This window comes from Alexandromys fortis, unplaced genomic scaffold (assembly GCF_014885135.2).
Source record: "Alexandromys fortis isolate MF-2015 unplaced genomic scaffold, M_Fortis_MF-2015_v1.1 scaffold_1, whole genome shotgun sequence".
NCBI classification, from domain to species: Eukaryota; Metazoa; Chordata; class Mammalia; order Rodentia; family Cricetidae; genus Alexandromys; species Alexandromys fortis.
Window position 1 is genome coordinate 30,889,770 of NW_026067927.1, and position 24,262 is coordinate 30,914,031.

General features: G+C 44.9%; 1 protein-coding gene across 5 annotated transcripts in view; it reads right to left on the minus strand.

The window, feature by feature from the left end:
* Rnf144b (ring finger protein 144B) overlaps nt 1-24,262 on the minus strand; it is a 124,613-nt gene that overhangs the window by 19,056 nt on the left and 81,295 nt on the right. For 4 of the 5 annotated variants that reach the window (XM_050143751.1, XM_050143750.1, XM_050143752.1 and 1 more), the window contains exon 3: nt 7,971-8,075. In XM_050143751.1, the coding sequence (XP_049999708.1) occupies nt 7,971-8,075 (105 nt within the window). Of the gene's footprint in view, nt 1-7,970; nt 8,076-16,109; nt 16,434-24,262 lie in introns of all 5 variants that reach the window. The other variant, XM_050143753.1, reaches the window with a different exon arrangement.

Genomic DNA, 24,262 nt, shown 5'->3' on the forward strand with positions numbered 1-24,262 from the left:
TACCTCAAAAGTAGTCTCGGTCTGTTTATTTCACAATCAGACCAAGCTAACAGAAATGAATTAAAGATCACAAAATAAACAAGTTCAATCTTCTGCATACCTAACTCAGTACAATAAAATCGGTCCATTCTGAAAAACATTTCCCTTCAAACTTTCTTTTACCAAATTTGGGAGGGGGTGGGGGCGTTTCACTTGGTACCTTAAAGCAAAGTCCCTTAACAAACCTTGTGAGAAAAAATAGGTCTAATTTCACGATATATGCATTTTTGCTATAGTTCTGTTAAAAGTATAATTGGACTTTAGTAATATGGAAAGTTAGATTTGTTAATTTGCTATAGTACCACCCAAAAAAAGGTCCCCTAAAAGTCAAAGGCATCATGAATAAATTCAGAGTTGAAGAAAGAAAGTCCAGGCATTAGAAGATGGAGTTCATTGCCTGACTTTGTCACTGGTCGCCATAAGTAGAGGGCAAATGATCTAAGGCTACTTCCACCTTGGGCACAAGCTGACTTGGGGTAGGCGTCATCTGGGTCCAAAGTGGTATTCCATAATCCTATTTTTACCTTCCTCTTCTCAAATGCTGCTGAGATCACTGATTCTATGCAACAGTCATCACCCTCAACTAAAATGATTTGCATCAGATTGATACAGACCTTCTTTAAATCCATCAAAGAAGCTCCAAATAATATTGTTTTTCCAGTGATGAACAAGTCATATAATAGCTAATCCACATAATATTTATGGGAGACAAGAAAATAGGAAAGTGTTTTTAGAGACAGATTCTATGTTAATGAGAAAAATGACAGAAAGTGGCAGAGTAAAAGCTACTAACAATAGGGCTGGGTGTTTATTTTAAATTAGAAAGGCAGATTCCATCAGACCAATACTTTAAGGCCAAGAGGAATGGCATAAATCTCTAACATTTTATGTGCTGACCTAGTTTAATTTTCCCACTTACTATTTCATAAAGTCAAATATTTATTTAGAATTAGGCTTTAGCAAAGTCAACTTTTGCCCTGAAGTTTGTAGTCACCAAGAGTCATCAGTGCTTGGTCTCATCCTTGCTGAATACAGCTAAGGCCCAGAGCACACTCACCTCCCTAGCAGCTCTGCCCTTCGGGAGCGCATCTTCTTACTACGCTCGCTGACAGCCTACCACAGGACGTCTGGGCTACGTTCAAGATGTGCTCACAGAATGAAATCACTCAGAACAACATACACACTCAAGATTCAAAATGAAGCCGGGCGGTGGTGGCACACGCCTTTAATCCCAGCACTCAGGAGGAAGAGGCAGGAGGATCTCTGTGAGTTCAAGGCCAGCCTGGTCTACAAGAGCTAGCTCCAAAACTACAGAGGAAACCCTGCCCCGAAAAGCCAAAAAAAGAAAAAAAAAAAAAAAAAAGAGTCAAAATGAAGCTTCTCCCTGATTTTGCCACTTCTTATATTTTGTCATTTAAAACTCATGTCCTCTCACAGTGTAGGTTTTAGATGAGAGAGAGCTGGACCTGGTTTAAAACACATACACACACACACACACACACACACACTCACAGTATTCAAAGTATTAATTCTTGGTTTCTCTGTCATTTTGGAGCTAAGTTAGAGCTGTTTAAGGCTTCCCTTTGTACAATTATAAAATTTAAGTAACTGTTACGATGAGTTCCGGAAGGGTCCGTGAGGCTGCAGGTGAAAGGGCTGCAGCAGGTGTTTGCATATGCTCACGAGAGCCCAAAAACTGCCAGGCAGCCAGACTGGCAATCCCAAGAGAAAAATCAATGAGATTATACAGAGCTATTTTACATCTACCTTTATCCTCTTTTTTTTAAAAACTGGCAGAGATATTCAAAATGGTCCAAAATCGCACCGTAATGCTCTTTTGAAACTTTTCATTCCCAAATAAATTTCAGACTTACAACATGTCATAAAGGTTGAATAAAGACTTCCCAAGTGCTACCCTCTCAACTTCTCCTAAAGAGAACCTTACATAAAAACTGCTGTTAATTATTAAAAGAATACAATTCAAATTGGTATGATACAACTAAATGATTGCCAGGACTTATTAAAATTTCACACATTCTCCCACTAATGTCCTTTTCCAGTCTGGTACGCACTCCAAGCTACAGCCCTGTATCTAGCTGCAGCGTCTCCTGGGCCTTCTGTGGCCGATTTTAGTTTATCTTTTCCTCTCCTGCTCGCCGCTTGTTTGAAACATACAGGCCAGCTGTCTGCATGCTGCTCTCCAGCTGTGGCTGCCCTGATGCCTTCTCGTGATCATGTGACTTGGGGACCGTCAGGAGGCACGTGGGGACCGCAGTATTAACGATGTTAGCTGGAAAGGGGGTACAGCGGTTAACTGTTCTTGCAGAGGACCTAGGTGTGGTTCCCAGCATGCCCGTGGCAGGTCACAACCATCTATGACTCCAGTTCCAGGGTTTCCAACACCCTCTTCTAACTCCCATGGACACCAGGCAGGCACGAGGTACACATACATACATGCAGACACAACACACATATATAAAATAAATCTAAAAAGAATTTTCTAAGAGGCCACAGCCTGGATCAACCACTAAAACTCCTCAGTTTAATTTAGTTATTGCTTTTCCGCATCTCCTTTAAAATTTGTGTTAATTCACTCTGACCCAAGCATAAAATATACTTTTCTTCTTCGTCTTCCCAGACATTCTTTTGAAAAATTAAAGAAAAAGAAATAATCTGAAAAGAATATGAGAAATTATATCAGACATTAAAAACAAAGAGCTCTGCTCTGATCTCTTGTTATCTGGTAAGAATGAACCCAGAGAGATGCTTAGTAGCTACCCAGGTGCAATTGTGCTAAGTCTTTTCTATCCCATCCGCAGCACAGCAGAACCAGGAAGTCAGTGTTCACCTGCACATGGGAGCCCGAATAGCTACACACACGGGAGCCAGGACAGCTACAAACACGGGAGCTGGGACAGCTACACACGGGAGCCAGGAGAGCTACACACAACAGCTGACTGGGTATCTCCAGCATCCACAGCTGAGAAGAAGCTTTGAAAAGTGAGGCACAGCTTTGAGTTTGAATCACTGTTTGCTGGAAGCATCATATGGAAGCAAGCTACCTACCACATTAACACTAACCCATGAAAAAGAAAAAAGGGAGGAGAGAGATGAAGAGGAAAGAGGGGAGCCCGCCCATCACAAATATTGATGCCGAAAGTGATAGGTGGCCCCGGAAGAAATGTGGATCTTGCCGCAAACACTCTTTCAAAAGAGAACACTAAAATGAAGAGGTAATTCTAAGTTAAGGACAGGCTTTAGGACATACTGCCTGTTGGTTTATAAAATCAAACCAATAGGAAAGAGAAGTCAAGGTTTTATTCAGGTTTGACCCTTTAAATCAGCTGCTTAAAGGAAAAAAAAATAAAGAAACAGGTTGAATGGCGGACTGCGACGGATGAGTGCAATTGGCCACGAAGAGATTGTTATGACCCGCCAAGCAAGGTCTGGGCATTTCCGAGGTGCCATGACTTGCAAAAATGGAAGCAGGAAAAACCACTTGTATGAAGCTAACGCAGAAACTAGCAATGTCTTCTGTCTCATCCCAACACACAGGCAGCCCCGTCCAGCAGAGCAGAAAGGAGAGCATCCACCCGTTGTCTAAGCACAACACCCAGATCCTGAAAGGAAAGAGCCAGAGGGCATCACAGCCGGAGGGGGCGGGGCTGAGTGGGGGCATCCTGGAATGAAGGTCCAGATCACATCACAAGTTGTCTTTCCTCCCGACGTAAATCTAGGTATTAAAAGAACACACCCGTGTGTACAGTGGAGGCAGATTCTACTAAACGGCTGCTTAGCTTTCCAGCACAGCTTCAAAGAATCTCAGATATTTTATTTCCCACTTACATGAGGCTTTAAATACATCTCAAAATGAAAATCTAAATGTGTTCAAAAATAAATTTCAGCTGGAAACCTCAAAAATATCTCTTCACTCTGGTTTGGCAGATCCCTTTGTCCCCTCTCACCTCCAAAATGTAGCTTTTCTCCAGCTGGCACCCATGACAATGGATGGTCATTAGAGACACAGTCAGTCCCTTCCTATCTGTACCCTGACATCACAAGCAGGAAAAGAGGGCTCGCTAGCTGGGGCATCTTCATCTTTCTGCCCCCACTGCCCACCATAGAAATGGGACAGAACGTTGTTAACGGAGAGATGCCAAGGGCAGCTGTGAAGAATATCTGGTTCCTATAGCTCCAGCTGCCTCCCCCAAAGCCACCTTAAATAAACACATCGTCGGAGGAAAAACTGTATTTTGCACATGTGAACCTCAGATTTCCTTAGCCCTTCTCCTCCTTTCTTCCCCTGGGCCTCTGAGCGCTACACTCTAAATCCTTTCCTACAGAAATTCTGAGCCCCTCTTCCTGGCAAGGACAACTGTACCCACCCTTCCTCTGATGCATCCTGGGAGTAAAAGGCAGGCTGGCCCCAGGACTTGAAAAGAGGCCTGGTGTGTGAGAGGCTGGTGAGAGGTGGTGCATTCCTGCCTCCCCTACCAGCTGCCAGTCAGGAAAAGTCCAGTTCCGCCGGCCATGCAGTGACAGGCACTGTTCAAATGGCTTTATGTGCCTGTCACGTTAATGTCACATGGCACAGGCTCTCCCGGCAGGGGCAGGCCACTTTTCCAACACTGCAGGGAACTGCTGAGATTAAACATCACCTTTCAATACAGAGCTTTATTTAAAGTAAAGCGGACAGAAATAGCAATCTGTGTGTCCTGTGTTCATAATTCCAGGTTGGACAGGTTCCTGGTTCCAATACATGGGAAAACCCTGTGGTGCAGTAGGTGAAAGTACCAGATGATGCAATGGAGGAAAACTTGACTTTCCCCTGGCTCCCAGAAAGGTCACCTCTAAGCCACGAGTCACTGTCGATCACCAGCTTCTGGGGCACTGAGGGGGTCGCCGCCATGTTCTCCTGTCTCCCGCATAAGCAAACAGGGCTTGAACCGGGCATTCAAATGCTTTACTAATGAGGTTATTCTTGACAGATAAACATGAAGAGGCAGAGCCACAGCTGAGCCAATTTAGAGGACTCGGGAAGACAGACAGGGAGCCCAGCCAAGTGAGCAAGCTGGACCCAGGGAGGAAAACACACACACGAAGAGCTTAGCCGGCTGTAGCCAGAACCATTTCCAGCAAGGGTATTTATGTGTTACCTGTACGATTAAATCTGTTTCTCAAGTGTGAGGAGGAAAACCGTCATGGTGGAATTCAGTTAAGTGTCACACGAACGGGCCTTACTGTGATGCAGTAACAACAGCAGAGACTACAGGCCGTAGAGTAGCATAAGGATTATACATAATGGAGTCCGTAGGTTAGGAAGGGGGGGGGTGGCACAGCCCCCCAGTTCATCTGTGTGCAGCACTACTTTGAAAGGAAGAGTTCCGAATAAACAGATAAAGCTAATCAGATCTCCAATATAATCTCAGTTCAATTCAAACTTCAGAATGAGAACAACCCCCACCGCCATTACACGGTTTTCTGTCTTTCTGTCTCATCTAATGAGAAAAAGATGTGGCAAATGTTAAATTAGCTTAGTATGGCATAGTCTTGTTCTGTTTCCCCAAATATACTTTGAAATTTTTATGAATTTTGAGAAGTATTATGGGATTGTTTGGTTTTAATATAGCCTTAAAGTAAAATTGCACTGGGCAGAGAAACTTAATACAGCTAATAGCAGCTAGGAAGGAGAGACTGTGTAGCATTGGGAAAGAATGGGCAGAATGCTACCAGGAAATGGGTATGCAAGGACAACCAGAAGACCTGTGAGAGGCCTGGGCTAAACTCCCCACGTGTCCAAACACACTGGTCTGGCAGTCAACATCCAAGATGTTGGGTGGATAAGGTATCCGTGTGAAGTCCAGGACAATACCGGGCCACTAGGCTCTCCGCAGTGACAGAGATTCTCCGCTCTGAGCTGTCAATCTGGAAGCCATTAGCCATGAATGGCTATGAACACTTCAAAAGCAATTATCAAGTGGCACATCAGAAGAGCTAAGTTTCTTTTATAGAGTTTTAATTAAACTACAACTAAATATCCACACCTGACTGGCAGCTGCCAGACTGGGTCTAGATTAATTTCATAAGCTTTGTCTTGAAACCTCACCAAACTGTTCCTTTATGTTTAATAGATTTTCCATATAGGAATTAAATATGATTTCACCCAATTACAGCTTTTACAGACTACTCCATGTCTCATGCATTTCACTGTTTTTGTTTTGTTTTGTTTGAGACTGGATTAATCGGTAGCTTTGGAACTCTGTAGACCAGGCTGGCCTCGAACTCACAGAGATCCATCTGTCTCTGCCTCCTGAGTGCTGGGAGTAAAGCACCGGCATTTCACTGTTACGATTGTCTGGCTCATTCTACGTTTATGGCCCCTCTGCCAGGTCAGATGCTCCTCCAGGATGGTGTGGGGCTGCCTTGGCCTCCACTCGGTCCCTGCACGTAGGGTGGTACTTGCACCTTATGCTCTCTGTTTAATCCCTGGACTAGGTAACACATCAGAGAAACAAGCTGGAAAGGCCAGCGCCAAGACTGATAGTCTGGGATACTTGGGCCTCGCTCCTTCATAGTGAGCAGTATGGTGGGCAGCTAGTTTCTCTCCTTCAGTCTCCCCGTCCCATTACTCAAGGCAAAAGCAAGCAGTGGTCCTTGCGGGCAGGATGTACATTTTCAATCCTTTTTACAAAACTTTGGCTTCATTATTTTCTTAAAATGAGTCAACTCTATACCATTAGGTATTCCTTTATGCATCCTTTAAAGGCACTTCTAAAAAAAAAATTAATCCCTTATACCAGTGTTCATAAGCCGCACACGTGACAGACTAAGTCAGGGTAGGAGCAGCTGTACCACGTCTCCCTGCTTCTCTAATAAAGCAAAGCATATGTTTTAAAATAAGTGTATTCAGAAAGATGTATATGTCCACGTACACACAGATATCTAACTATACACATATTTGTGTCTACCCACACACCATGAGCCCCTAATGCTCAAGTCCTTTGCTGCACATTTGTTCTGCCTGCTTTCTTCCCCCTGATGCTATGGAGGTCACGGGAACTGGATGAGAATTCTAGCTCTTTCTAGACAGGTTTCTTGAGGCAAGCCACTGACCATCTCTGGACTTCAGTTTCTACATCTAAAGAAAACACCCGACTTCACGAGGTTTGAGGGAAGGATTAGTACACAGGCCAAAGAAGGAACAGGAAGAATGCCTGGTGCTAAGCGGGTTCTCGGTGCTTATCTAATGGACAGTCTATTTCATCAGTTTCTCGGGGGAGGGGGGTGCTTTTGGAGGGTTACACATTCTCTTAGACAAGAGTTCATTATATTCAGGTGAACAGAGCCTGAAGGTCCAGAGGCAGATTTCAGGCCAGTCAATGGGGGAGGGGCTGTCAACCAAACAAAAGGATGAGATGAAGTGCAATCTGGAGAGATAGGAACACTTGCTCCAGGGAACGGCCTACCTGATGCCAGCGAAAGGCCTCTCTCTCTCCCTGCTCTTGGAAATGTTTCAACCTCCAGCTACCTCTGCAGAAGGCCACAAACAAACTAGTGTAGACCTGCCATCATGACGTACCGCATAACTCCCTCACTTGCGGTCTATCTGCCTTCGACGTTTTCGGGCTCATGAGACCATCCGTTCGGCATCCTCCTAAGCTTCACTCCTGCTGAGTTTGGTTTCTAGCATCTCTGCCCATTTGAAGAGCGGCTTCAGCACGTGAGATGGCATACATAAACAGAACTGAGATAAACGGCGCACTCCTCTCTGCTTGTATAAAGATTCCAGCGCCGTGGGGCAATAAAACACTCCTTAAAAGTGTTAACCTCTGTATTTTGTCACTAGCTCCCTAGTAGGCAATACTTAAGAGTCAAGATCCTAAGAAATAAGTCAGCAGGGAAGACGGGAAGGCCACGGCAGGCATTCATACCTCGGTTTCCTGCAAGGTCCCGTGGTTTAGGCACACCATGTCAGGACAAGTGATGGGGGACCCGCATCCTTCTCGGATCGACAGCATCATATACTGTTTCAGGCACTATAAGAAGAGAAAAAAAAAGCAGATATTTTAAACATCACATCCACTACAGTAGTGCAAAGGTTACGTAAGAGGGCGTGCACAGCCTCTTCCTAAATTGGTTGTCCTGGGATTCCTGTACTCAGGAAACGTAAGTTATCACAAGTGTGGGTACTAAAGAGCCATGACTTTGGAAAGAATGCAGAGCCAGGCAGTTAATTACAGATGACTTCATTTTAAGAGTTTCCTCGGTTCAGATTCCCGTGTGCTCGCTCAGTCTGTCCACCATAGACAGGGACAGAAGAACCGCTTTGCGTTCACAGCAGAGCCCCTCCCCCATCTTCTTTCTTTTCAAACTGGATTTGATTTCCCAATTCTCGTTGGCTTGCTTTCTCATTCTCGGATGTATTTGTTTATTTTCTATGTCTGAGTGTTTTTTCCTGCATTGCACCAGGCGTGTCACAGAGGTCAGAAGGGGGCACCAGATCCTCTGGAGCTGGAGGTATGAATGGTTATGGACCACTGTGTGGGTGCTCACACCTGACCCCAATCCTCTGCAAGCACACAAGCACTCTTAACCACCATCCCCATCTCTCCAGCACCCGCAGTTCTGTTTTTAATCTAGTGGACCTCTCTTGTAGTAAGTTTGCCTGAAAGTAGAATGACCTTGCTCTGGGGTCCTGGAACTAAGCTACCCAAACAGAATCAAAATCCTAGTAAGAACTGAGTTGTGTAGGAATAAGTCAGGTGGCTTCCTTCTGGCTGGGGATCTCAAAGACAATTTGGGAGATTAGGCCATTCCAAAGACAGAAGCCTTGGTGGATGCCAGGCTGAGAAGGATTTTGATGTGCTTTGTATTGTTGCTGTGTTTTGTTTTGTTTTGTTTTTGACACAGGGTTTCACTATGCAGCCCTGGCTGACCTAGAACTTTCAATCTGCCTGCCTCAGCCTTTCAAATTGGGTGACTACCATGTCCTCCTTGAGGAGCTTTGGATAGGAAAATAAAAGAAACACTGGGCAACCTGGGGAAGAGGAGCTTCTCCCAAAAGGAATGGTTATGAATAAGGACGCCATCCACAAACTTGATACTTCTTGATTGTTACACCCGAACCTTGGGCAGTGGGCACAAGGAGCGTGGGAGAGGGACTGGCCATACCATGTAGACCGCCAATGCCTTCCTTATCCTAACTCAACTCCACGTGCGCATAGGGCAAAAAAAGGCAGATGCAACACGCACAGGTGTTGACCAAATCCAGCTTGAAAATGTTCAGAACCAAGTGTTAGGTTGGGGCGTGCATCGTGTAGTTAGGTCTGCAGGGGCCACATACAGACTTCTTTCTTGTCATTATTTTCTTAACAATGACTCTTATAACCCAGAGGTGATTTAAGTCACATTATAAGCTATGTGTAGATTATACACCAATGGTATGCAAGTCATTTTATATCTAAGACATTTGCATGCTTGCAGGTTTGAGTATCTTAGGAGGAATATTGGAGCCACTTCCTAGCAGACACCAATGCACTACTATAATTCCAGCAAATAAAACTCGGAAATCCAAAACCTGACTATTCAATTTCTACTAATTAAATCTTATAATTAGAATTGTGAGCCTTCGTCTATTTTCATGACCATTAAAAAAAAGCCAAGTTCAAATGTTTGAGGGGTATACTCAAACACAATCTAGTTAATGAACCAATGACTTAAAAAATGATCATTTATAACTGAGTTTAGATTTTTTAAAATTTATACACTTATGTATCAATCCTTTAGATTAAAAGCAGTGCCCAGGGGCTGGAGAGATGGCTCGGAGGTTAAGAGCACTGACTGCTCTTCCTGAGGTCCTGAGTTCAATTCCCAGCAACCACATGGTGGCTCACAACCATCTGTAATGAGATCTGGTGCCCTCTCTGGCGAGTAGACATATATGCAGACAGAACACTATATATGTAATAAATAAAAATCTTTAAAAAAAAAAAAGAATATAAAAAAAAGCAGTGCCCACTGGGAATGGTGGCGCACATCTTCAGTCCCAGTGCTCAGGAGACAGAGGCAGGCGGATCTCTATGAGTTCAAGGCCAGCCTGGTCTATAAAGTGAATTCTGGGACAGTCAGGCCTCTGCTATACAGAGAAACCCTGATTCACAAAAACAAAAACAAAACAAACAGAAATTTAGAAATAGTGCCATGCACTATTGCTAAACCACTAAATGAAAGTCTGTGGTCAGACGTTTAGCATGGAATTATGAAATCTGTGACTTTTCCTGACCTCTTAAAATGAATTTTTTTCACATGAAGACGAAACCCAAGCACCGCTATTATATTTCATTTAAAAGCGTGTATTTTTCTAATTGAAGTGACTGATGAATCAAGAAGTGTGGGTAACAATGCCAGCCAGATTTGTCCCTTTGGGGACTTAGCAGTCCCTTTTTGCATCAAGTCAATTTCTCCTACCACAGCAAGACCCAGGAACCAGCTTAAATATGCATCATGGCCTAATCAAATAAACTTTACAAAATCATGAAAACGATGTTCAGATGGCAGTTAGAAGGCATGAGAACATGTATACAATGGAGAATAGGTATCGGGGAGCAAACATCCACTCCAATCACTCCTAGCCTATGTGTGGCCTCACTGTAGATACTAAATATTAACTTTTACTTTCTTGTTCAAGAAATGGGTGACAGCTCCTAGCTCTGAGATGTGTGGTAGCAAACACGGTTCGGTCCCAGGAGCTGTGGCCTGTGGGAGAAAGTAGCATCAAGACAATATAGGAATAATCCCCGGCAGGCAAAACTCTAGAGGAACTGCCCAAGCTGGCCACTGGCTCACACAAAGGGTATCCCAAGGACCCTGCCTGCTGCCTACCATGCTGCTTCTAGAGACTTCCCTGTCTCTAGCCACATATGGTTCCAGTATTACTGCCTTCACCCTCTCCTGCCAGCTGCCACTCACAGAAACTGAGGTAATCAGGTTCTAAAAATATATGTTGTCCAGACTCAAGGGGAAAGTACATGAGCAAAACAAAGTATTACTGTAACGAACTTCAGAGCATAGCAGCTGAGGTGTACACCCACTGACAGAGGCAAATGACGCTACCTAGGACCCGGATGCCTGTCCTCATCATTTTTAAACTAGGAAAGATAATGTCTGTTTAGTTATAGGGTTTCGTGCATACATACACACACACACCTAAAATGAGGTCTTTGTAAGTTTCTGAATTGTTTAATCTTAGACCGCTCCACCCTTTGGAGTTCTGACATCTCATTTCCAGACTCTCTGCAAAAAACCAGTTAAACCACCTGGGGCAGAGAAGCTGCCCAGACAGAAAAGCTGTGTGAGCCAGAACATTCTATCAGCCCACAGACAAGCTTCTCCTCAAGACTCTTTGAGGGGTACAGAAAAGGCTTAATGCTACACAGTGACTAGAGAGATATCACATGAGTCTTTATGGGCAAGAATAATTGTTCAAACTTACATTGCAAATTAGTACAGTTGAAATATCAAGGTTCCCCATTGGCTTATTAGCAGATGTTCCATTTGCTAGTGCAAGGTCCGTAAGTGTTTTGTAAACCGTAATACATCCACTAATGAATTTAGACGCTTTCCACACAAGTACTCCCGTGTCTACAAAAAATATGGTGTCTGTGGCTTTAGGAGCTAAGTTGGAACTGTGTACGGCCCACAGGCATTGAGTGCGCACACCTTTCTTTTATTCTAAGAGACACGAGTTTGAGATGCAGGTGCCTTAGCGTTGGCTGTTAAGCAGCCGGGAGCTCAGACCCACAACACAGCCATCAGTGTGGGTGTGCACCCATCCAGTGTGAGCATGCGCTTCACCCAAAAGCAGAGGAAGAACGGTTAGTCCCAGCCACGGCTCCTTACTACATGTTTCAAGTGCCTCGTGTTCACGGTCTCCCTTAGCTCTCACTGAAAACTGCCATCTCAGACCCTCTCTCCATCGCGCCAGCCAGCTAAAGAAGCACAAAAGCAAAACCATTTTACAAGAATCAAACAAGTCAAACATGGGTAAACAACTAACAATTCTGGAGAAAAAAAAATCTGGCCCCTAGCGTTATGCTTAGCAATCGCATGCCTTTAAACCTGAGCGGGGTACAGATCTCACAGTTTTCTGGATGGCTGACAAAGTCTAAGGGGATGTTTCGAAAACATTTCAAAAGCCCAGATGACGAATGAAGGGAAGAATTGGTCCCTTTGTGTAGCTACCTTTCACTTAAATGGCTTGATGGAGCGTAGACAAATGCTTTAAGACCGTAAGGGTCATAAATTACCAGAGACTCTCTCCCAGCCTACAAGGATTCCCATGAGATGTAGCCAAGCATTCAACACCGAACACACGGTGATCCAGGTGATTCATATTGTTCCTCCCAATTCAGTCTATGACTGACGTCAACGGAACTTTTCAATGAAGGGTTTTTTTCAAGGTTTTGTTCACACTATGTCAAAGGACATGGAGTTCTTCATAAAGTGTTCCCATCTGCCATAGAGACACGACAAAAAGCTTGCAATGCACCCATCTAGTAACAAACTATGGGCATACACAGTACAGTTATAGATAGGTAGATGACAGTTAGCAAGATAGAGGACAGATAATTGATAAATGATACATAGATAATTGAGAAATGATAGAGCACTGATACATGATTAATGGATTATAGATGATAGGTAGATGATGATGGTAAAGATAGATAGATAGATAGATAGATAGATAGATAGATAGATAGGTAGATAGATAATGGATGGTAGGTAGAGAGTGGATAGGTAGATGATTGATAGACTGATTGATGGATGATGGATTTCTGGTTTTGTGTGTTCTTTATTATACTACTTGTTTCGCCCAGAGCATCCATCTATAGTTTGTCAGAAAGGCCTTCTTTGCCAGCTAAAAGCAATTTCCTACTCTCTGGGTCTCTTTACATGGTGTACTTACTTCCTCATCTACCTGCCCTGCTAGAACTTTATCTTGTTTTCTGAAGAGTCCTAGAAAACCAGAATGTCATTACAATACATGTCACTGAAACACTTACATATCCACTGACCTCTGAATTCTCTTCCCATGAGAGCATCGCCCTGCTTTTTTTGTTTGTTTCTATTGTTTTTCAAGACAGGGGTTCTCTGTGTAAGCAGCCCTGGCTGTCCTGGAACTTGCTTTGTAGACCAGGCTGGCCTCAAACTCACAGAGATCCACCTTCCTCTGCCTTCCGAGTGCTGGAATTAAAGGTATGCGCCACTGTGTCCAGCTGGCCCTGCTTTGATTATTGTAGCTCTGTACTGAGTTCTGTAATCATAAGGTGAGTTCTCTGGCTTTGTTGTTCTTTTTCAAGATGGTTTGGACTGTTTCAGATTTTTCATTTGTAATACGTGGCCACATGACCAGTGTTGAGTGCTCCAATCGAGTGTCTTTCCGTTTATTTAGCCTCTCTTACCAATAATGTGTATTTTTCAGAGTATGCACCTTTAGATATTTTCATTAAATCTATTTCTCAGTCTTTTAATCCTTTTGAGCTGATTATAAATGAAATTGTTATTCCACAACCCCATTGTGTGATCCCTTGATAAAACAAAGAAATACGGTTGACTTTTGTACACTAGTCTTGTCTTCCGCCGCCTCGTTAAACTGGTTCCTGAGATTTTAAATCTGGAGAGATTGCGATGGGCAGCCATGTCTGAGAAGGCGCTCCACCCATCCCCCGACCCCAGTGTTACTCTGGGAGACACAGTTATGTCTTTCATTGCTGCTGCATCGCGTCATAAGGTGACTGCAATGAATCTCAGAGAGAGGCAGAGAGATGAGTCCTCTCCATCAATGTCCACAACAAAATAAGATGCACCTAGTTCCAGGCAAAGGAGTGAAGGAAACCTAGTGGGGCAAATGCATATACAACATTTAAATAGCTTTCGCTTAGAAAAACTTTAAATGCTTTAGAAGGGTTCTGCTGCTCTTTCTGGAAAAGGTACAAAGGTCCGTCCTGTGAATCTGAGAACAGTCATTCAATACAGGAGATTAAATCTGGGCACCAATCAAAAGTGCCTCCAGTCCCACCAACAGAGAGCAATCAGCAACTTCTATCTTTATCTCAAGTGATCAAACACCTAAATTAAGGCATTTGGTGACAGGAATAACTGTGAGGAGAAATTGGATGAAAAAGCTGTGATCTGGTTCAGTCCTCACAGCAGAGCAGGGAGATCTGGAAACTGGATGAACATTCCCCCAGAGGAGTGAACAAGGGCCCGTGGCAGAGACATCTGCTTCCAACAGGAGGAACTCAAGAACTCTCTCAGGGACCTCGGAGGCTTTTTCATTTTACCCTATCTGGGCTTCCTTTCTTACCAAATCCGACTGTTGTCCAAGAGACCCATCTGGCCCAGTCGCTACCTATGACACAGTACCCTCAGAAAAGCCACCATGACTCAAGGAGAAAGAAAATGAAAAGGCTTGCCAAGTTTACAACCTTTCATTCCTCCAAAAAACCATCACCCTCCGAACCTCAGCCCTCAGCTGAGACCTGGCCATGAGATGAGCGTGCCCCAATTCTACTTGGCCACTGAGCTAATCAGCATCCACCCCCCCCAACCCCCCCCCCCCTCGTGAGAGTTCTGACTTGAACTCTCACACAGCACCGCTCAGCCTCTCAGATGTGAATCCAGTCTCAGTTGTCAGAAGGGGAACGAAACTCAAATTGATAAAGGGTCAGAAATCTCCGATCATGAGGTAGGGTTTTGGTGATGCAACCGTTCAACCTCATCTGTGCAAACACAGTGAGCACGACCTTCTACTGGAGAATTTAGCGTGGGAGTTCAGATCACGCAGCAAACAAAGACTAGTGAGTAAATGGAAGGAGCTGCGTAATGAGGCAGGAGGCTGCCGTGGTCTGAAGGAGCGCGGCCCCTTCAGAACTCACCTCGAATTGAATGCCCGGCGTCACAGGAAAGCAAGGACCAATCTTGGAGACTCAACTAAGTCTCAGGGCTCCACCCAGCATTCAAGGTTGAGTGACTCCCGAGGGGGCTCTGGGGCCCTTCCGCTCTTGTCTGTTGTTCCCCTGACCAGGAGGTGAGAGTGGCTTCCTCTGCCAAGCACCTCCGCCACGTGTGCTGACGGAACCACAGGCCAACCGCAGGCAGAAAGCACCCGAACCAGCTGCAGCCTAGGCAGCCCTTCTCCAGCACGCGTTTGACAAGCATTAATAGACATTCGGAGAAAGCTCACCACTCTTTCACAGAAACTCCGGAAACTGATCTTAGCCCATTTCACGTGAACCACGTGAGTAATTCAGCCTCAGCTCTCAGGGCTAATAAATACAGAGGAGTTTGAGGTTTAAACCAACATCTCAGTGGAGCTCTGTCCTCTCTATGTTTCCCTACTGAATTTCCTGATTTCATGGTTGTCAGAACAAAAGGGTGAGAAAATACTAGACTCTCTGTAACTTGAAACCAGCTCTTTGGGGCTGGAGAGATGGCTAAATGGTGAAGAACGCTGGCCGCTCTCCAGGACCCAAGTTCAAGCCCCAGCACCCACACTGAATGGTTCAAAACCGCCTGTACTCTAGCGCCCGCAGATGAGATATCTTCTTCTTGTCTTGGCAAGCATCTGTATACATGTCACACACACATGCACACATAAAAAATAAGTTAGGAAAAATTTTAAGGAAACCGTTTTGCTTTTCCCTCTGATGATTAGCAAGTGCCACCAAGCTAGCCCAGTAAGTACGCCACACGCCACTGAGACTGATGGCCCACACGATGGAAGGAAAGAGCTGACTCGCCAAGTTGTCCTCTGACCTCTGTATGTGCACGGCGGCATGGGCCGCTCCCCACAAAATAAATAAATGGAAACATAATAATGAAATAATACTGCCGATATAATAAAACACAAGACTACTAAAGATTAGACAAGGACCCTATAAAACAGCCTGCCACTAACGCAGCAGCCAGGAAAAGCAGGCGCCGCAGTCACAAAGTACTTTATCCAGCTGTGGTAATGGCCTCTGATCTCTGCAAGCATCTACAGGCCACACATAGCAAACAAGAGTTACCTGGAAACAACTGTTCCTGGGCGCACCAGCAAGCAATGCTCTGCTCCTAAACTCCACGTGGTGTGGAGGGAGCGGGAGAGACGGTCTAAGGCTTCTGCTGGGCTTCTGCTCTGAGTGTTCTCAACATCAGCAGCTACCGCGCCCAGTGGCCGGGAGCTCTTCAGACAAGCAAACCAGACCTCTTCGCCCACAGACTTGCTGTACTCAAGGCGCTTGCCTGAACTGTTGGCAGTTCAATCCCGCGGCCATCATTGTGCTGAGATTACATGTTCACTCTCTCTTCTCGAGGGTGAGTTACTCTGCTCTGCTTTCCACCAAGTTGGCCTATACAGAAGAACGGGAGCTGGCTGTCTGGTTTGCATTATATGGGCCAGTCTTCGAAATCAAGAACTACAATGTAACTCTAGAGAGCTGGTTATGGATAAACCCATATTATTGTGTGCTTTTAGAGAACTACTTCTTGTTTCATCCAAACGACATTACAATCCAGGAATCAAGACTATGAATCTAGGGGGTTGGAGGGAAATCTCAGAGGTTAACAGCATTGGCCGCTCTTGCAGACAACGTGGGTTCAAATTCCCAGCACCCACACAATACCTCTCAGCTACCTGTAACTCTGTCTCTGGCCTCCGCAGGGACCAGGCATACTTGGCAAACAGACATACATGCAAGACAAAGCATTCATACAATAAAATTTTTAAAAGGTACAAAAAAAAAAAAAAGACTATGGATGTAAAGCAAGTTACCTAACTGCATTGGTTTCCTTAGCTGGAGACTGCTGGGTGGAAATGAAAAAATAAACAAAACAAAAATAGCAACCATGCACAGCACAGACACACAGCAGATACCGAACATCTTTGCTCCTTGTCTTTCCCTGATTCCACTTTACAGATGAATAAACTGAAGGTCAGAGAAACCGAGCCAACACCGTAAATTCACCGGGTAAGTAAGCCACAGACTTTCCAGAAGGTCAAACCCAAAAGACCTAGCCTGGGCTCTGGAAGTGACTTAGTGCCTTCGGTTAACACACAGCTGTTTCTTCCCATGGAAACGGGTGCTGATTTTGTCTTACCTGATTCGGAAGGGAATGGTGGCCTATCTGGAACCCACTATGGGGGTGTACATGGCAAACCTCTATGTGTGGATGAAATGCCAAAAAAAAAAAAAAATCTGGATTTCTGGCTTTCTAGTTCACCCACTTTCATTTTCGGCTTCAATTTACCTAACATCCTTTCTCTTTTGGTCACATCTTAGCACTGCATCTGACAACGCATGATGACAAAGCGCCTTCCGCTGCTGCAGAAGCGTTATAACCACATTGCGCTTTCTTTCTTAGATACACCCTCCGCAGCATTGTTTTAGATTATAGCCCAATTTTAAAAGCATGATAATACTGTATGAAGTCAGACAAGACTACACCGGCACAAGAACACTGGAGGTGTTTTTAAGGGTAGACTCAAGAGCTAAGTTTCTTTTCTGGCAACTGACTTCCTCTTGCAGAGGCCGTGTTGATGAGACAGATGTGCTCTTCTTACATATGGACTAGAGAGGGTGGAAAGGTTGAAAAAAACCCAGAGAGTCACAACATGGGATATCACTATATTGGGAAGGTCATCTGGCCTTGACTCAAAAGGTTCATAACTTTCAAATCTCCTTCTAGAACTTTCTATATTTATAAGTTCAAGAATCTCCATCTGCAATAGTAGAAACTTACAATGCTAAATTCTATTATTACAAGAGGGGTCTAGTTAACAAATGATTCATTTATTATATAAATATGATGTGTGTGTAAAGGGAGAGCGTGTTCATGCCACGGCACACATGTGAAGGTCAGACGACAGCTTGCAGGGGTCAGCCATCTCTTTCCACCTTTATGTGGGGTCAGGAGGTCAAATTCAGATCATCTGGCTTGTGAGGAAAGTATATTTATCTGCCAAGCCTTCTCACCAACTCTGAATCCTTTTTTTTTCTTCAGTGTGACACAGCCACACCATAGGACAGTATGCAACACTTTGTTGTAGGTAGGTCTCTATATTCTTATATGAACACGCCCATGGTATACTAAATTATACGCATAAAACTCAAGCTAACTGGTATGTGCAGATAACATACCCATATCTGTGTATGTCGGTTTATATGCTAGAGAAGATCCTCGAAGGAATATAAAGGAATTATTCATATACTCAACATTTTTTTAAGTTTCTCTGTCACTTCATTTTAATGCCAGCATATCACAATTATAGTTAAGAGTTAGCCGCTCTGATGTAAAGAGACAGTGAGGAAAACGGGGCGGGAGGGAGGGAAGGAAGTTACTGCGGTCCTGTGTTATTTCTAGGTAGCTCTCCAGTCTCACACATGTACTAAAAGCTCTACATTGAGCTGGAGTCTCTGGCCCTGAAGCCACTCTGAGTTGGCAGTGAGGGAAGGCGAGCATCCATCCGGGCAGCCTCTCCTGCGGGCTCTGCTCTCAGGGCCCTCCTATGCCTGCTGACTTCCTGGCTGCACAAAAAGATCCCAGCAGGGGAGTCAATATCTGCCTGTTCTGTCCCTAAATCACTACAAAATCTGCAGAAGTAGTCAGAATTACCTGGAGTCTGGCGACAAAAACAGAGGACCTGCCTGTCTCAAATTGGCAGCTAGGCAGAGGATTTGCTGGAAATGGCTGAGTAGGCCTCAGAACATGGATGCAGAGATCCAAAACTACCATTACTTCAGTGCGGGAGCCATCGTCATATATCAGCACCATGGTCTTGACAACGGGATATTTTTAAAGCCAGACTGGAGTCACAATAAGGACGTGGTGGGTTGAGGAAGGATTGGAGTTCCTCGACCAGGCGCCAGGTGGTACACGGCATCACTAGGAGTCAAGCTGGAGGAATAAGAAAGGAAGGAAGCCAGAGTGCTCTGGTAGAAAATCGCTGAGGGGTCAGCTGACTCCTATTAAGGCGAAGAAGCACGTGATCAGCATAGGCACTCCCAGCCGTGAATAAAGGAACCTGGTGGGCGGCACAAGGGACTTAAAGCAAGCAGGAGCACAAGTGTTCCTATGTTGGTGACTTGGTAAGAAGAGCTAACACTTTAAGAACTCTGACATCACTGTCCCAACGGGTAACAGAGAGAAGCTGGGGACACACTATATACTCCAGGCCACAAAGTTGGGGCTGTGATACTACAGAAGCTGAGAGGCCTGTTGCTCCGCGAGCCCTCCTCCCAGCCTGCTGCCCCTCCTTGCCCTCCTCCAGCATGCTTACTTTCTGCCCATTTACTACCCCATCCCAAACCCATCCTCACCACCCTCCTCACAGAAAGCCCCAGCAGCTCTGTCTTTCTCTTGGGACTGTCCTCATGACCACTGTTTAGTGTCTGCCTGTCTCTCTAGGCTCATGCCCAGGCACAGGCCCACTGCCAATCAGACATTCCAGAAGGATCTTTCACTTTACTTTCTTTGTAGCCTACTCTTCCCCATGTGGCGCCCTCATACAAGGCTGAACCTCCTTCTTGGGACCCACAGGATCCCACCGACACCATCATCAGATAATCTCCTATGTTATCGCTCAGTCTCTGCCCCTGCTCTGCCCTCTTCCTTGTGGTTTGGCTGGGCCTCCACGCGCGCCTACAGTCTGCCTCTTTCTGAGGGTCTGTCCCCCAAAGCAGCACTGGTGACCTCTGATGCCTGCCTTTCGCACCCTAATTACCACTGCACCGTGGCAACAGCAGCGGCTGGGTAGAACCTGGGCTAAGATGAGAATAGGCTTAGGAGAACTGGAAAGGAACACGGTTTCAAAGGGAGCAATAAGTCAACCTCTGTGGCTTGGTGAGAAGTTCTGTACACACCTCTGACTGTGGCGTTCATGCCTGGACTGCTATCACACTCTGATACGGGACATGAAGAGTTAAACAGGAGCAGCACCGGGCTTTGGGGAACTCGAAAGTTGAGTGGGAAGGATCTGGGAGGACTTGGAGGAGAGTAAAGAATGTGATCAAAATATATTGAAAACAAGCTTTAAAGTACTTTAAAAGTACGCTTTGGAAATAAAAGAACAATCTACCGAGCAGCCATTCTTATTCACCGACCTCTCTGTGACGGTCCTGTGAAAAGGAACTAAAGCTCAGCTCCACATCACAGCACGACTTCCTGACCCCGGGTTTTCTCAGGCAGAGAAAGACCTGAAGTACTTGTTCAGCTCCCGACCAAGTCAAGATAGTGTAGACTTGGTACCTGTTTCCAAAGAACTGAGGTGGGAGGGAAGAAGTACGACTTGCTAACTACCGAGAAGGCTAGTCCGTCCCGAGTGTTGGAAAATTGTGTGACTACACTAATAAAGCAACAAAGAACGCCTGAATTATTAGGCGTTATCAATCTAGACAACAGGAGGAGAGAAGGTTATGTTAAGATTTGAAAAGAAGAGAAAACGCAGTTCCAGATTACAGATTTTATGGGCGCTCTCTGAGATGAAGAAGAATTTCAAGACTCTGTCTTCAACTGGGTTGCCTAGAGAAGGGATCTGATGGCCAGGGGAGATGCTTCAGTGGACAAAGAGCTTGCTGCTCAAGTGTGAGGACCTGAGTTTGGATTTCCAGAAGCCATGTGAAAACCACACAGGCTTCCAGGAAAAGGGCTTCTTCCTTGGGGTGAGGGACCCGGCAACCTAAGCTATCTTCCAATCCTAGGCCAGTAAGAGGCTTCTCTTCTTCTCTCGACACATTATTTACTCCTTGCCTTGAATTAGTGAGTAGTGAGCACAGGGCCTGGATGAGATCATGGGTCCAGGAAGCCAGCGCCTTCTTGAGTCATCTCTAACCTATTTCTCATGCTGCTCCTATTCATTCTCATCCCTCAGATGCCACCTGACCTGGCAGGAGCCCAGTTGTCAGTGGGAAAACAGCACCAAAACTGGCATTTTAGGCCAGTGATTTAACTGGTGGATACAAAAGCCGCCACACAACCTATAAAAGAGATACAAACAGAGAGTGCGCTGAGGTCATCTTACAAGACAAAGTTAAAGTCATTTGACTGATGGCTGACTGCTCAGAAGGCAAGCCAGGAAACAGCATAAACAAAGCCTTGTCACCTCATATATCCTAGACTCAGAGAAATAGAGTGACAGAAAGCATCTGTCCATCCAACATCAATCAAAGCTATGGGAACCAGGATAGGAGGACAACTCCAACGCCTCAGGGAAAAGCTGCAGAGAATGTGACTGGAAGACAAGACAGAGAAGAACTCGGGGACACCGTCCTGAAATAAGACGCCTCCATGATTTCTGCAGCTCCCGAGAGGTCTAGGTAAAAGTGACTTCAAACGACTGCACCCTTTCACCATCAAAAACCAAAACAACAAACAAACAAAACCCTGCGGACTAACAAACCATGGCAGCTTGGGAAAATTCCATCTGAATTGTGTAGATCTGCCAAAGGTGTGGGCATGGGTCCACCTTTAGAGTTGCCATTTCAACCTTACAGTCACTTTTAGAATAGTTGTACTCAATGCGAATATCATTTTTTTTTTTGCCTTTTCCAAACCAAGTGCTTGCTTTGCAAATCTCTGTATATTGCCTATATTCTGTATATACTGTAACACTGCAGTGACATATTAGCTTGTTTTGGTATGAGAAAAGTACTTGCTTTTTTGTTGGCCTGATTCCTTAATCATTTAAAAAAAAAAAGTCTAAACTTTTTTTCTTAAATCTTTGAGATGGCCTTTATTCATAAAGTTGCAGTTAGGAGGGGTGGACAGGGGAAAAACTAATCTTGAGTGTCTTTAGATAGAAACATGAGGTTAAGATTTGTTTTTATTTTTCCTCATTAAAATATCTTACTATATTTTATTTTACTGCCATTCCCTTTTTTTTAAAAAAAAAAAAAAGGTTGGTTCTTTGTTTTGTTTTACTTTGTTGGTGACTCCTGATCTACTTTTGGGATTTGGGTTTAAAAATAGTCATAAGTCACAGTACACATTTCTCTACTTTCTGGTAAATGGCTAATGAGGAAGAGGAAGACAACAAACTCACATCTTTACCAGCATCCCTTGCTCGGGGACAGTTTTAAAAGATGGAAAGGCTCGGTGCAGAGTGGACCGTAGGGAAGGAGCAGTAGATGAAGTGATGTTAGCTCACTCCAGAGTTGGAAGTGAGCGAGCCTTTTTACTGGAGTTCTCAACTGATGAACTTCTACCCCAAGACGGGCACTGTCAACTCCTCTGAAGCCGAAGATAAATGGCTAACCTGTGCCTCAAATCTTAGACCACTGGAGGGCAAAGCCTGGCTGCGTCTGGCTCCTCCTGCATCTGGGCTCTTCACCACAGCTCTCTCTCAAGGGAGGTGGGGTTGGAAAATGTCTTCACTTTCCTGATAAAGGTACCATTTAGAACCCAAGGAAAAAAAGAACCACAGGTTCTCGGCTTCACTTCAGTTACTAACCGTGTGTGCACATATGAACACACACATAGGCAGTTCTTCCTGAACTATAAATGTCTCCCAGAGCATCTGGGGGCTTTTCTTAAAGGTCACCCAACAGGCCCTGAAGGAAAGAAGGGCTTGATTTTTAAAAAGTCTTGCTTCTTCTCACTTTTTAAACATCGGAAAATCCATTTGGCTGCAAGAAATGAATAGCAAAAGAATTCTAACTACCCGGAGCCAAGGACGGGTAATGGAAAAGGACAGGAATATGGTTGGACTCTGTTTTCTTTTCGCACAGCACATCCTGTCTTTAATCTGGAAGGTAAATAGGCCATGCCCAACATACCAACTCTTTCCAGGTGAAATTATCTAGGTTATAAAAACAAGCAGCCACTGTGCTCTCATTATCCTCTATTCATGGCCGGCAGAAGCCGTGTCCAAGGCAAACCAGAGGCGAAGCGAGGCGAGGCCTGCCCTCGAGAGGGCAAACCCACGATTTTCACCTCTTTGAAAACCTACTCTTGTCATTTTTTTCCCTTGACTTCAATGGTCCTGAATGATCTGAAAGAACAAGCTGCGGGAGCTACCAGTGGGTCAGGTGTGACAGCTGAGGCTGCACTTAGTCCTTGGGAGGCTGAGGCGGGAAGACTGTTCAAGAGCAACCTGGGATTTACACCAAGTGTTTGTTATGCTACCCAAGGCTACATAGCAAGGCCCTGCCTCAAAAACGGAAAGAAGAGATCCAGAGAAGGTGTGGTGGTTTGAACGACAATGACCCCCAAAGACTCATAGGGAGTGGCACTATTAGGAAGTGTAGACTTGTGGGAGTCGGGGTGGCCTTGTTGGAGGAAGTGAGTCCTCAAAGGTGGGCTCTGAGGTTTCAGAAGCTCGAGCCAAGCCCAGGGTCACTGTTCCTGCTGCCTGCTGATCTGGATGTAGAACTCTCCAGCACTGTCTGCCTGTGTGCTCCACACCGTGATAATGGACTAAACCTCTGAACTGTGAGAAAATCTCAGTTAAATCCTTCCCTTTATAAGAGTTGCTGTGGTCTTGGTGCCTCTTCACAGCAACAGAAATCCCAAACAAGACAGAAGTGAAGCTTGAATTTTCATGTTTCCATTATTTGCACTGACAAATGAAAAGGAAAAGAAAAGAAAAAAGGGAGATAAAATCTCTGCGTTCTGCCTGTTATTGATTTACATACAGCCTTCCTGAGATATTTAGCCTTCAGGGCACCAGAAATAATTACACCATTTCTCTCACTATAATCCCAATATATCTACCCCTCTGACACCATGACTCCACAGGGTACCTAAAGCCTTCATCCAGAAGTGAGGACTGTGCCCACATCTGCATCCTCAACTTCCCTTGCTTTCTGATACACCTTCTTCTCCACATTAAAGCCAAGCATGGAGTTCAACCGAGGAAACTACCTCTACAAGTAGACCACCTAAAGGGGTGGTTTAGTGACAGTGATGTGTGCTGCACTGCGGTCTCTGATGTCATTTAGAGCCAGAATTACCTACATTGGAGAGTCTAAGGAGTCTACAAAGCACCTGCTATGGGCAAATCAATAAGTTAAAACGTGTCAAAGGCTAGGGAGAGGACTCAGTGGTTAAGAGCACTGGCTGCTCTTCCTGAGGACCCTGGTTCAAGTCCCAACACCCACATGGCAACTGCTAACTGTCTGTAACTCCAGTTCCGAGGAATTTGATGCCCTCTTCTGACAGCCATGAGCACTGCACGCACATGTGC